This window comes from Rhipicephalus microplus, chromosome X, assembly GCF_043290135.1.
Source record: "Rhipicephalus microplus isolate Deutch F79 chromosome X, USDA_Rmic, whole genome shotgun sequence".
In the NCBI taxonomy this organism is placed as follows: domain Eukaryota; kingdom Metazoa; phylum Arthropoda; class Arachnida; order Ixodida; family Ixodidae; genus Rhipicephalus; species Rhipicephalus microplus.
In genome coordinates, this window is record NC_134710.1 from 254,160,600 (window position 1) to 254,175,302 (window position 14,703).

Genomic DNA, 14,703 nt, shown 5'->3' on the forward strand with positions numbered 1-14,703 from the left:
CAGGCTTTCAATAACGCCAACGTGAAGGTAAGGGGGAGAAGGCATGAATTTGTGATGTCATCAATTCAAAACTAGTGCGCTGCCTACCAGAATATGTTGCTCGGCTGGTTGGTTCATCCTTGCAGGGTATTTACACGCGCGCACTCTACATGGCACGAAGAGAGACAATGGGCAAGCGCTGCTCTCAGCTTGGAGCAGAAGACGAAGCCTGGAAGAAGTGAGCGTGGACGTCCCCGACTGTATTTGTCCCGTCCTACACTTATAGTTAATTGGTGCAGTATCGATTGTCATTACTGCACGGGCGTTTCAAGTTTTAAAATGTCAAATGGAGGATAGCATTCATAAAACAAGCACTTTTATGGACGCACAGTTGTGACGCGCTATATTAGTTTTTAAAGTGTTTTCTGTAAATTCAGCACATGCAGCGGTAACTGTGACACATCATCCTGCAGAAGTTTTGTTTTTAATTATTTTTTGCTAAGCATGCAGTGTGCTCGATTAGTCGTGTTCTATATAATCTTGCCCAATTACACTGCAAGGTAATCCGTGATGACTTCGTCAATGTGTGATGAACGAAACTGCTAACTTTTGCGCTTGAAATGCCATATAGCTTTGCCAGTCATACACACCAAGCGATACCTCAAAGAACTGTTTTCAACAAGGTATTATCTTCTTTGATGATGTTCGATTGTGAGCGCCAGCAATAATTTTTATTTCGCGCAGCAGAGTGCCCAGCAATCACCTTGTAGAGATTTAAAAATAAGACTTCAAAGATTTGAACATCCACGTTAGAACGGGGTTCGTTTGAGGACTGCTGTCGGAGTCTGCTTGCTTCGATGTATAGAAGAACGGAACCTGGCTGTCGTAATAAGGCTGTTTTTTTTTTTTTTGCGCAGAACAATATAATCGCCGTAGTTCTTTAGTAATCACTTGTAGCAATTTAGGCAATGTAGAATGGACATGGAGTAGCAGGTAGACCACGTTTCGAGGCTCCCTACCCGATCCACATAGGCGTACGCACGAGAGGTGCAGGGGGGGGGGGGTAAGAGTGGGGGGGGGCGAGATATCAGCCCCATACATTGACTGAATAAGGAGAAGGGCACGAAGTCATTTCCGTACATTGGCACGCTGCGACGAACCTTCACGCCCCGCCCACTGAAGGGGAGCCTGCAGCGCACGCTTATGGGAATCCACCCGTAAACCCTCACTGCTAGACACTGTCCAGATTCTAATGAATTCTCTCTTTCTCTCACTATTTTATAGGTACAGAAAGTTAATGATATTTTTACGGTTACGGACACTTGATGGTCAGTTAATGGCTATCTCGTTTGCATCAGGTTTTCAAGTCGGGAAAGACAACGCCCAGCCAATCACGCGACTGTCTAATGAAATTCTAAGACGCTGTTTAATTAAGTACAGTTGCATATCAAATTTTACTCTTGTTGACAATCCAGGTGGGGCAAAACACAGGTGGAGCTCCAAATTAGCAAAGCCTATCATGGAACCTAACAAAGCTGACGAATATGGGCGAGAACACATTTTTATAATTACAAATCATTTCAGTTGCGAATAGTTCCTATATTCCAAAAAGCAATGAAGTTTGATTCCTGAGATGCGTCTAGTTTTTACTTGCTGCCTTCCAAAATTTGGTGGCGAATGCGCTGAATTTTTTCGCACACATTTTCTGTACAAAAGAGCTTTTTTCGTTCATATGCTTCCACGAACAGTAGATGTACCCTCACTCACGCGATTTTCGCAATAACAAGTTAGGAGAAGGCCTATTAAGTATCATTTAATAAAGAGACTCTTTATATAGAAAGTCTAAAAGGTGAGCTGACAAGAAAAATTTAAAAATAAAACCATCTTAGTGCAGCTACCACGTTTTATTGATCTCTGTTCTCCCTGTATGCTGTGATCGACGAGCAGCAGCGGTCCCTTTTTCAGGGGCGGCGGCCACGTGACTTGCGGCCAACGTAAGCGCAGACGCACGCCACGGGCATATCCTCCACCTTGTCTACGTAGACCCTACCAACGCGGCGCATCACGGTCATCGGTCGGTTGACCTCCAAGCAACGGTAGCCCCTCCGCTTGCTGCAAGTGCTGCCGGGGCACATGCAGCGCACGGTGGTCACCAGCCTAGGCAGTCGGCGCCGGTCGAAGCTGGTCAGGAAGCGGAACGGACATGTTGAGCGGTCCTGCACCGCCGGACTTGTCTCCAGCGGCAGGCAACCGCGCTCGTGCAGCGTCAACTTGTCATCCAAATCTTCTCTGTCCGCCAACGGAGGCACCGGCAGAAGTGGTAGTGATGTTGGCGGCATCGTTGTTATGCGGTTGTTGCGGTTGGCACGCGATAGCACCGCTTTCACCTTGCGCAAAACGCTGCGACTGGTCTTACCCGGCCACATCGAAGACTTCCTTGCGGTCGCGCGTTGACGTTCAACCGTCTGGAAACCGAGACCAGAGGGACGCCTTTTATTCCTGCGGCGATCCTGTTTGGTGCACTCCTCAGGCGGCTCTGAGTAGTGGCGAGCTGGCACCGAATCTGGTGGGATGTCAGGACTAGACACATTGTCCGTGGATTTCTGTGGAGGTAGCTGATGTACGCTGACCTGCAAAGCGGGACATCTCAATCGTGTTGACCAGTAAAGATCTATTGGCAAATGAATGAGTTGCAGTCATGTCGAGCTAAGTAACACATCTGGCTAGAGATTTTAACTTGACGAATACAGTGACGCCTGCACTGTGATTGATGTCAAGAATATCATGGCTTGCAGTTTTGATCAGCCGGTATTCTTTCGCGAGCACTGAAATCTTTGAGCAAGAGCGCTTTTTATTGATCAACCAAGTACAGGGCAGCAATTAAGAAACAAACAAACAAACAAGTATAGTTGTTATCAATGCCTAAGCTCTACGAAACATCAAACTTACCTAAAAGATTCCAACTCCCGTTGACTAGAATGAACCAATTGGCCAGATTTTAGTATGGAAGTCATTGTGTGAGCCGCACTTGTCTAACAATCACCTAAGGGGTCAAATAATATTTTTTTCTTCAGCCAGAAAATCAATGAAGGCCTTATTGAACTTTTTGCGTGGTAGTGGCCTATTGAATAGGCTATAGCACCCCAGCTCACTTTTTTTTGCGCGTCTATTTCACTCTAGCTTTCTTTCCCATCTTTCTTCCCCTTTCTCCCTTTCCTTCGCGCAGGGTAGCAAACCAGATGCTCCAATCTCTTTTAACCTTCCTGCCTTTTCCTCGTTTATTCTCTCTCTTATAAGTCCTGACTTTCTACGTGGCTTTCCACGGCCCACCGTAAAGAGATACGGGAAATCTCATTGGTAATTACTACGCTCTCTGCTGAGAGTCTTGAGACTCAAAAAAGAGCGCATCTTGTTAAGGAAGGTTGTATACGTGTAATATCAGGATTCACCGAAAAGAGTCACACTATCTGTCTTTTTTAATGTCTGAGAAAAGGGTTTCAAAATGCCTTTCTAAACATTATTACAGCGTCGTTAGAATAACTTGTTCTTTGGCGTTTAAGTTTGCTTAACATGTTCGTCCCGGTGCAAAGTTTGAAACAGCTCCAGGATTGCCATGCTATACACTATAGTTCATTCACTCTAGTTCTTCCATTTCGTTAGTTGCTTGGTGTTCTGAGTGCATTCAAACCGAATTTGTTAGTATATTGCGTGGTTACAACATGTTTTTTTGTAATTTGAATTCATAGGTTTGCATGTTGCTCCTAAATTTCTTACCCTCATATATACTCTTAAATATGAAACGAAACCCCAATTTAAACATTCTGCGCTTTGAAGATCAGTTGCCTGGGTAAAATAAATTCAGATCTTATATGGCATACTCTTGTGGCATCATGGCATGTTCTTGTGGCATCCATCCTGTGAAATTCAGCCTACCAAAAAGTTACGAATCAGTGCATACAAAAGGGCAGCAAATCTCCCCAAAAATGTAAGAGATAACCGCTTTGTAAAGAAATTGAAAGCGTGGGCGTCAAAGACTACGTTGGGGATTACATGGAAGCTTTTCTCTAAAGAAGGCAGCGGTCTATACAAAGAACTCCTTGGTTCACGCAAGTTTACAAACGTGACGCCGATCCATTAGAGGCTTTCCTCTCTTGTCGTAGCTGCCAAGCACGCACTGCCCCGTTCGTCTTCACTATAGCATCACTACAACTTACATGACTAGAAACGTTTTGCGCTCCGATGGTATAATTTTGCTCAGAGAAAGGCATGCGCTACCATTGTCTTACTCACGAATGTAAAGGCGTTATCATTTGCGACCGAATAAGGACATGCCTTTATTGAAAGGAGGAAAAAAGAGCCTCCCGCGAAATTATACTGCAAAATGACGACAAGGCAATGACCTCACATAAGAGAACTGCCCCATCGTTGAGATTGTTTGCTATTGTACACTGCTATTCTCACCACTCTGTCATCCATCGTTGTTGGCTCTGCAGCTCCATGTCTTTCGCCGTATTGGAGGTCACCGCGGTGTTCATCTTTCTGGAAGGGCAGTGGCGAGTCCGGATTTCCGCTGGCGTTGAGAACCTCGTTGGCGCGCTCCATCACGTCCCTCTCAGTGGCTAAGTCGGATACACCATGTCTCACCACTATGACCTGCGCCAGCGGCCAGGTCGCCTCGGCCGCGCTGATGTTGTACGGGGGGCTGACCAAGATGCCTCCTGCCAAAGCCGAACGGGCAGCCGTTCTCAGTCTTCGCTGCGTGCCCCCGGCACCCGCCGGAGCGTCCCTGGATAGGGGCAGAATGTCTGGCAAGGTGGCGTTTTTGACTGGCCGTTGGCTGGGGAAACGGTTACTTTCACCACCGCCCACTCCAGTCATTACTAATGGGAGCAAAACACCAAGAAGTAGCATGGTGCTTATTGAACAATTTCCGCGACAACACGTTGGAACCGAGCAGACTCAATAACGTTTTCTGTTCTCCAGCAAGCTTTACACAGGCAGCACCACTACAGCGACGTGAACACCCCGCTGTCCGTTGCCGAGACTGTGAATCGGGATGACATCCGAGGTTTCTTGCGACTGGCGGCGTAGAAAGGATATGCCATGAAACTGGAGACAGGCTGCCGCCGGTGCAGACGTCGCTGGCGTCATGGCGGTACCGCATCCGCTTTGCCGAGGGAACCAATCAGGTGCGCGCTAGCACAGGCGGAGAAAATAGTGACAACAAAAGCAAAGTTGTTCACGTGATATACATACGAGTGGGATTGATGGAAGTTACAGAGAATAATGTCGCTTCATTCCAACTGGAGGCTACATCGAATCGGAGTAGGGACTTTTGGTTCATGCAGGTGGTGGGTGTCAGAGAACAAATGCAGTGGCCAGCAGAAATAGTGAAACGGTACCAGTGTCTACACGTCATAATAACGATGTCAGTTTTTCGAAAATTCGGAAACTACGCCTAACAAATACAAGATAGCAACTTATCTTATAGATGCTCATTTTTGTTTGATTTAAATGGAACCTTCGAAATATAAAAAAAAAACAGAAAGCGTAATAACATCAAAGGCTGAGAAGTTATTTAGAATAATTTAGAAGAATTTAGAGAATAATGTCGCTTCATTCCAACTGGAGGCTACATCGAATCGGAGTAGGGACTTTTGGTTCATGCAGGTGGTGGGTGTCAGAGAACAAATGCAGTGGCCAGCAGAAATAGTGAAACGGTACCAGTGTCTACACGTCATAATAACGATGTCAGTTTTTCGAAAATTCGGAAACTACGCCTAACAAATACAAGATAGCAACTGATCTTATAGATGCTCATTTTTGTTTGATTTAAATGGAACCTTCGAAATATAAAAAAAAACAGAAAGCGTAATAACATCAAAGGCTGAGAAGTTATTTAGATTGCAGTATCTGGTTTCTAACCATGCTCTGCTGGAGAAAAAAATGAAGGTTAAATGAACGCTAAAGAGAAACAATGACGTCATTTAGATTCAGCATTTTGTGAGCTCTACTGCCTAATGTCTTAGTATTATAACCTTCTTATTAGAGGTGAAAATCAAGGTTTAAGCTTCATTTTTAAATTTTGCGCTTAAATCTCCCCGCGTGACGTCAAAGTTTTCAAACTGTATTTTTTTCTTTTTTTCGCAACATTTGCTCGATCACATATTCTCACTCTTCAAATGCTAGGTCTATGGCGGCAACAGATGAGAATGTAGTAGATTTTCATCGATTAGAAGCTGCGTAGGACCCAGTTTAGACGCCTTCGGAATTTCTCGCTTTACGGAGTTTGGTGCCGGAATTTCAAGGTGGCGTCTCCAGCCATATTTTCTTTCCGCGCATTTTCTGACTTACCAAGTGTCATGTCGCGCAAAGAGGGCGTTTTTGGGATTATAAAAATGTACTTTTCTTTTACGCGAGAAATAGTTTTGCTTTTAGGCGTGTCCCTTTGAAAGAAAAGAAATAGAAACTTGCGTAAAACAAAAACAAAAAAATCACGCATCTCCACTAGGGGAACGGTGACTAATGAGCTAAGCTAGGTTGATTGATTGATATGTGGGGTTTAACGTCCCAAAACCACCATATGATTATGAGAGACGCCGTAGTCTGATTATGAGAGACGCCGTAGGGCTCCGGAAATTTTGACCACCTGGGGTTCTTTAACGTGCACCCAAATCTGAGCACACGAGCCTACAACATTTCCGCCTCCATCGGAAATGCAGCCGCCGCAGCCGGGATTCGAACCCGCGACCTGCGGGTCAGTAGCCGAGTACCTTAGCCACTAGACCACCGCGGCGGGGCGGCTAAGCTAGGTCCTAAAGTCCATTTTGTCTACGTTTAGGTCGTGAAGTAGCATAGTCTGTGCTTGTAGGTGTTTTATATTGTTTTATCGAAACTATGAGTGTTGTGCATCTATGTAAACCTTTCTTTGATTCACATCAATACATTTGTTTAGAGTATAACAACGGTTTTTACATATAACATGCCACTGTACAGTGAGAGTAGACGACAACGCTGGATCGGTTCATTAGGTCTACGTTGAACTCACCGAATAGTATAAAATCTTTGTGTTTGTATGCGTTTATTTTTATACCTGTTTTGTGACAATTATGACTGTTGTTCGTGTATTGCAGACTTTTTCGTACTACTCTTCACATCAGCGGCTGTGTGCCACAGGTATGCGGGTATATGCAGCCGGTGATTGACAGCTTATAGCTACCAGGAACGGCCAGAAGAGAAAATGGTCATTTCAACGCAAGCGTACGTTGAAGTCACCGACTAGTATAAAGTGTTTGTGCTTCCATGTATAGTATATTGTTCTGCTACCATTAGGATAGATGTTATTCTATTGTCAAACCCTTTTGTGTGTGTGTCTCACGTCCACAAATCTTAACGTGACAGACACCGCGGACGGACAAGGTTGGGCCCAAAGGTGCTTCGTCCTTAAAACACGTTGAAGTGCATTGACGTTTATCCCCGCATCTGTCCGAAGTTATCACACGTTCTTCTGGACAGACAATTCGCGAGGTGACTTTTTAACTTCTTTAGCAAGAAATGATGGTCATTTTTAAATATTACTCGACTAAGGGGATGTCAGTACTGTTCTCACTGTTTCTAGTATACATACGTTGTGCTGACGTGACTTAAATTGTGATGATGTATGAAGACGGGATGTGCTGGTTATTTACAAGTGCCTGAATAATGTCCATTTGTCACTGTAGTATACCAATAGGACTTGTCGAGTTTGATCAGCAGCTGCGGTGCCCGCAAAGTAACATTCCTCGAGACTCGCTGGTAGGCTGTGAACATAACGTTGCCAGTCATTCTGTAGTAATACTCACTTTATTATAGTCTCTCCATTGTGCCCTAGAAGTACTAGAGACGTAGGCGTTTCCTTCTCAGCCACCATAATCAGCCTGAGAGATCATCGGTGGTAACAATGGTTACGCCTGAACACTATGCAACTCACATGTGTTGTGGACAACGGTGTTAAGTGGAACATTTTACAGGTAACTGTATATATAGCGTCATTATCGTTATAGGTTCCACGTAGTGTTACCAGGTAAACTGACAGACCTCTTCAAGGCTAGCAGTTACGCACGCGGTGCAAACGTGTGTGTAGAGACCAGAAATACCGCTATGTGATTCTCGCGTGAAGGCATCTACATATTATTACACCATATTTTCGGTGCTAGATATAGACGTACTGCTTATTGACATTTGCATAGCCAATGAAAAATGCATGCTTGATAGAAGCATTGAATGTATGGACATCTTCGAGTGAGTTTTCTTTAATTCTGAGTGTTTATGTATATGCCATGTTAGGGATACGGCATGACGTCTTTCTCGAAGGTTGATCAATCCAGTTGTTTTTTTTCGATCAGCACAGAGAATCACATGTTTTTAAATCCTGCCGGCAATGAAAGCAAGATATCTAATATTGCCGCTTAACTACGCTGAAGGCTCAAACTGCATTCAAGCAAACATATGCGATGACCGAAGTATGTGCATTATTATATTGGCTATAGAAACAAAAACCTCGGAAAATATTATAAATCTGATAACAATACAAAAGATGTCGGATGTAATGCTTCTCATTGCTTACTCAAGCAAAAACATCCAAGTGTGTCAGAAAATTTGCGATGTAATGCCTCTATTATCGGAGACCTTCGTTTGAGTGTTTGTTTGTTTGTTATATGAATGCAGCTCATGCTTTGATAAAATTTCTGGTTGATTTTATTCTTACGTTTACTGCATTTAAACTGAGTTTTCCAACTTCCTACTTTAAATTGTGCAGTGGCAGCTTCAGTCACGAACTCTCAACTACTACCGGGAACTTCTAAGTGTTGCTTTAGTATTTTAAGCGCAGAGCACTTTCGGAGAGTGGGCCTGTCGCAGGCTGTCGTCACCGCTTGGCGTAGCGCAGGCGAAACAGCATAGCTATCTGTAGCGCGTACTCCCGCCAAAGTCTCTTCCTCTTGTCCTTCGAGCACCTTAATGATGATATTAACGCGGGCCAACCACATGCAGCCCAAGAATCTGAAGCATATATAGCGCGGTCGCGCACGAAATGCTACAATTATTCTATATATTGCAACACTATAAGAAAGCAATCGAAAAATAGAGAGAGAAAGAAAAAGAGTAAGGTGAAAATGAAAATAAATAAAAATAAAGCAAACACAAAATACACGAAAAATATAAAATAAAAAAGGGGAGGGCGGGGGGAAACTAAAAGCCACGAGACAAAAAGAAGGCTGCCCCTCCTCCGCACTTTTTCAGGCTTGCCAGTGTGAAGCTGCTTTGACTTTTTTTTTTTCATCCCACTGTGTTACCCTGATTATATTAGGTGTAGCCGGCTCCGCAGCACCTCCGCTTACGCATGCATTTATGAAGCGAAAAAAAAAATGGCGGGAGAGAGGAGCGACGGTGGCCGCCTTACCACTCCGGTGCAGAAACAGTGAATACGTCTTGGACCGAACGGATACAAACGATCATGCATTGTTAGCTTCTGCGCGTATTGCATGAGGGAATGAGTGTTGATACTGAAGCCTGGGTAGTGCGAGTGGCGTGTATCTTGCAAATTCAATAAAGAGGCACATGGCGCACATGCCAAATGCCTCAAGCTTGACTCTCAAATAATGGAGAGTTTTAGCATGACAGAAGTGAAAGCACGCTAATACCGGTGTCACACTGGCACTTTTAATTGCGATGAGGGTTATCTAGATGAGTTCTCTTGAACGCGATCAACTTTATGACCACTGCTACACGGCCTCAGCTAATCCGGCTCGAACTTGGGCAGATGAAATGCCCCAGGTGGCATTTGCGTGCAGTAAAACATGCCACTGACAAAACTACACGTACGGTGTATCTATAGAGCCTCTTATTACCAATGTCATTCGTGCAAGAACCGCTCGAACGTCAAAAAGTTTGCAGGCCACTGCGATAGGAATTTCATAAATCCATCACTAGATAAATTTTCCCTAGCACTTACCTGTATTGCTGTGTGAGATTCTTAATCTTAGCATATTTCCACAGCGCAAGACTACGAGTAGGGACGACGTAACTACAGAAGAAGAGACAATGACAGAAAGACCGCTGACTTCAAGTGAAATTTTATTAGCGAAAACAAATTTCAGTTGAAGTCAGCGATCTTTCTGTCCTTGTCTTTTCTTCTGTAGTCACGTCGTAACTACTCGTAGTCTTGCGCTGTGCAAATATGTTGATTCCCAATCACCAACTAGCCCAAGCATCTGTGTTATCATCTTAACTTTAGCTTTTTTTTTCTTATGGCCCCCGCTCGTGGCCGTGTATTCGCAGCGAAGCGCCTATCTCGTTGTACGCTTCAGTGTTTCCCTTCTGACGCCTCAAGTCTGCTCCAGTCGCTCCTGCTAGCGGTCAATTGCTGTAAAGATCCCTTCATTCGACCACGAAGTGCGCGTACATTGCGAAGTAGTCGAAAGGCTTGCGACACTCATAATCAGTTTGCTTCTAGGTGCTCCAACAGCTTCGAAGGAGCGATAGTTGAACTAAGTGCTGGAGTAAACGGTCAACTGCTTGTCGTCTGCTTGCCGTCTGCTTCTCCCGTAACTACATGCGGTCGCTGCGAATCCTAAAATATGCAATACTTTACACATTGTTTCCATTTAAACAGTTTATAATTTGCCTTTTTATAAACATCTAGCTGTTTTAAAGCGTTTTTATCAAACTATGCTCAATTTTCTTGTTCATTGTGCTTTCAACAAGCTTAGCTAGGGGCTGCAGACGGCAGCGAAAGCGCGATTTCTCAGGCAGATCGCGATGCGTTGATCGCGATAGTCTTGATCCCGATCACGCCTGATCGTGATTAAAAGTGACCGTGTTGCAGCACCTACTCTGGATCGTGGTTAATTCGGATCGACACTGATCACGATTAAATGTGCCCGTGTGACACTGGTATACGATATTGCGATGCAATATTGTGCACGATCAGAACGTGGGAGAAGTATCGTGCGCCTCTGCTTGTTTTCAAGCTCACCACGAGGTGTTAAAGTGGATCTAAAGGGAAATAACAATTTACGTCGGAGTGAAAGCCCAACGTATGACAACGTCTAGAACGACAATATTGTGAACAGCAGTCCCCACTTACAGAAAGACATTCGCATTAAGTGACCGGCAACTGGCACTATATTCATGTCGTCAAGAGTCTCCTGAAAGGCATGATGGCATCACATACATTGTGCTCAAAAGCCTCTGGCCGAGAGGCACACAAGCTCTTTTAGAAATCTATAATAACCTATGGAAAGAATAAATTGTACCACCACCTTGGGAAGGCGCTCGAATTATTCTAATTCTAAAGCCTGAAAAGACGCCCTTATGTCTTGATTCTTTTTGTCCAGTCAGCTTGACAAGTTGATTATGCAAGGTAATGGAGAAGATGATTAACGCGTGACTTGAGTGCTGGCACAATGATATGGATGTGTTCCCCAACTACTTAATGGATTTTTGTAAAAAGAGATGCACAATGAATGGATCTCTGTGTGACGTCCCCGCAAACACGGACTGAAGCCCGGTCCTTTCAAGATGTTTATGCTCGTTTCTTAAATCCACGCATAAAAAAAGGAAAAGAAAACATTCGGTGCAACGAATGGGCATTCCGAAGTGGAGTACCTGGAAGGATTATTTTTACTGTTCTCGCGGGCCCCCCGCGCAAACACAAGGACCGGGCGGCGCCTTGTCGTCTACAGACAGTATGACAGTGTACGGTGGAAATAATCCGCGCGCACCCTTTACATTTGTGGCATGGGGGAGCAGCAGAGCACCTTTTTGTTGGTTCGGGGACCTGCCGCAGTGCCTGTGCCGGGTCCGGTCTGACTTTCTGTCAGCCTCCATGGCTCCAGGGCTCATAACTGCGTTCTGCGCGGATGACCACTCGCGGCGTTAAATGACGAAGAAGTGCCGGCTGCGGAGAATTTCGCGGGAGAGACCGAGCTGCATGGAGACGTGGAGACTCGTTCTGGACATCGGCTCATCAAGTACCAAAAACCGGAGCAATTGGTTCGGCCGAAAACATTTCGGCACAACACTGCAAACTTCAGACGTTGGTAATACAGACGACGCACTTTGTCGGAAGCATCGGGACCATTGTTCGCCCGTAATTAAAGTGTCTTGGGACAGCTCGCCCATCTCTCTCTCTGAGGCTTGAGTTTGTACATTGTTACTTCCTCGGCTTTGTTTGAGAGAGGGTTTTCTACTGGTGTGGGCCGCGGGGGCGGCCGTCGAAGATGATACACTCCGACTGACAAGAAAATATGCCGCGTCGATAGCGGTTATTGGTTTGGTGCCCCGGCGGGGTGGAGTCGGAATCCGAGAAAAGCAACCACGGGTCAAGGAAGGAGAGAGGCGAGAAGAGTCATTCCCAGGGGAGAAAAAGAAGTAGAAGACGACGTAAGGGGACAGATCAGACCTCGACGCCAAGAACGAACCTTCGGCCCCGACTCGAGCAGCCAACTCCGAGGCCCCGACAACATGGACATTCTGCTAGACGAACTTCACCTCCCTTACTTAAACGAGCTTTGCGGGAAGGGATGCGGCATATTGAGACATTGCACGGTTTTATTATTATTGACTTTACCACTTCTGTCGTCGTGTGTTTACTCTGTATTGAGGCATCCTTGTATTGTCACCGTTACTTCGCTTATATATCTTGTTTCGCATGTCGCGAGTATTTGCTGATGTGTTACCATTTTGTGTAACAGAGATGTCGTTCACGGACAGTATGTGTGTACGCCATTTGCACTTGCTATTGAATTAAATACGTCCATAATTAAGAAAAGATCGTGGCCTCTCTTACTTCCCGGCCCCAGCACGAATCCCTATATGTGGAAAGTGATTCAGACACGTAGCCAAGAGGGAACCAGATAAAAAGGGGGTTGAGGGGTCTTCCCTCTCCCTGGCGATCTGTGGCGTAGTGGGGGGGGGGGGGGGGCGTCTCATCTGCTATAGTAACTATATATAGTAACGTATGTGGAACACCAACACAGCTCTGGCAACATGACGGTCACAGTATACTTGGACATAAAGAGGGCGTTTAATACCGTCGGTCATGTACATGTTCTAGTAAGTATGTTGTAACTCGGAATGTCTGGTAGGTCTTTGCGATGGATTTCAAATTTTTATCAGGTCACAAAGTATTTGTCCAGATGGATGAAAGAAAGAGTGCTTAATTAACACCGTGTTGAGCAAAGAGTGTCACAAAAAAGTGCGCTTAGCCTTTTTCTATTCAACTGAGTCATGGCTAATTTAGCAAGAAGACTGCCTCTTAACTTGGGATTCTCACTGTATGGTAATGATGTGTGCATTTGTGCATTTGGAAATAATTTTCAAGTAATTCAGATTGCATTACAAGCCGACATAAATACCATGTACCACTTTTTATTATAATAAAAATGGCTCTGTCGTGAATGGCGGCAATGGTGAAGCACTGCGCAAGATAACGACAAAAACCGCCAGCACAATGCAACTCATCCAAAGCATCACGAACAAGCATGCGGGCATGCGCGAAGGCAGCGTCATACGACTCATACAAGTCTGTCAGTTCACAACAAACGTTTCACAAATGGAGAGTTGCGGAATAAGACAAGCTTAACGACCCAATACGCACAACGTACAAGTTCGCGTTGGGAGTGGCTCCCGGAGATAGCACCAACGAACTCCTAGAGCTCGGGTTGTATAGCACCCTCGAGGAACTCGTGAGGGCGCAACAAGTTTGACAGCTCGAGCGCCATCCAAGACTCGCCCGGGCCGACACGTGCTCGAAAAACTCAGCATCACATACCATACGCAGCACGGCATCAAGGTCGAAATTCTAAGAGTGGTACGCTAGCAAGTATACGTGCTCCCATTGCCTCGCAACATGCGCCCACAACACCTTACGGGGCAGCGTAAAGCCAGGGCACAACGCATTACCCATAGCTACTCCAACGACACGGAAGCGGTTTTCAATGATACCGCGCGTTATAGCGACAAAAAAAGTTTCATGGCGGTAGTTACCTGCCATCGCGGCAAATACATCACAGTGAACGCGGCACACGCCGAAGCGGAAGAGGAAGCGTCTATAACACTGGTCCCCACACAGACAAAGGCCACGCACATGATTAGCGATTCGCAAACGATTTCGCAATTTCGCCATCAGGTGCATCTCGCAAGATGCGTTTCACATACTCCAGTGACATTCCATACATATAGGAGAGGCAGACTTCGATAACCGAAGGCACCTGTTATGGATTCCGGCACACACCAGACTAAGCACCCCCAACGAAGCGGCTCACCGCGTTTCTCGAGGCCTCACTGACCGAGCACTGCCGGAGGACGACGAGCGCTCGCGGGGTACTGCAAACGTCTGAGCATGGTGAGATCGTATGACAAAGTTCAATGATATCATCACACTACCAGTTACGGAGATGCATATACCCACCCCCTCATGAAAGTCTAAGCAGAACGCAAGCGGTACACTTCAGAAAATTACAAACAGATTTATACAGAAACCCCAGAATTATGCACTCCATGTGTCCAGACATTTACACTACAAACAGATGCACGTCATGTGACGAGGTAGCCACTCTTAGTCACATGGTGTGTTAGTGTCAGGGCCTGATCGACAAATCGAACAGTTCCGACTCATTTCTCTCTTCTACCACCAGCCTTCGCTCGCACTGGCCGGCCACACTGCTGAGCTCGAACCTGACA

The 14,703-nt window shown here is 45.5% G+C and overlaps 1 protein-coding gene across 2 annotated transcripts in view; it reads right to left on the reverse strand.

Moving 5' to 3' along the window:
* Positions 1-1,864: 1,864 nt before the first annotated feature.
* Positions 1,865-14,703, reverse strand: part of LOC142776066 (uncharacterized) — a 119,389-nt gene continuing 106,550 nt past the window's right edge. The window contains exons 2-3 of one of the 2 annotated variants that reach the window (XM_075878947.1): positions 4,441-5,175; positions 1,865-2,609 (exon numbers count right to left, since the gene is read on the reverse strand). In XM_075878947.1, the coding sequence (XP_075735062.1) occupies positions 1,941-2,609; positions 4,441-4,890 (1,119 nt within the window). In that variant the 5' untranslated portion in view covers positions 4,891-5,175 and the 3' untranslated portion in view covers positions 1,865-1,940. The remainder of the gene's footprint in view (positions 2,610-4,440; positions 5,176-14,703) is intronic. The other variant, XM_075878948.1, reaches the window with a different exon arrangement.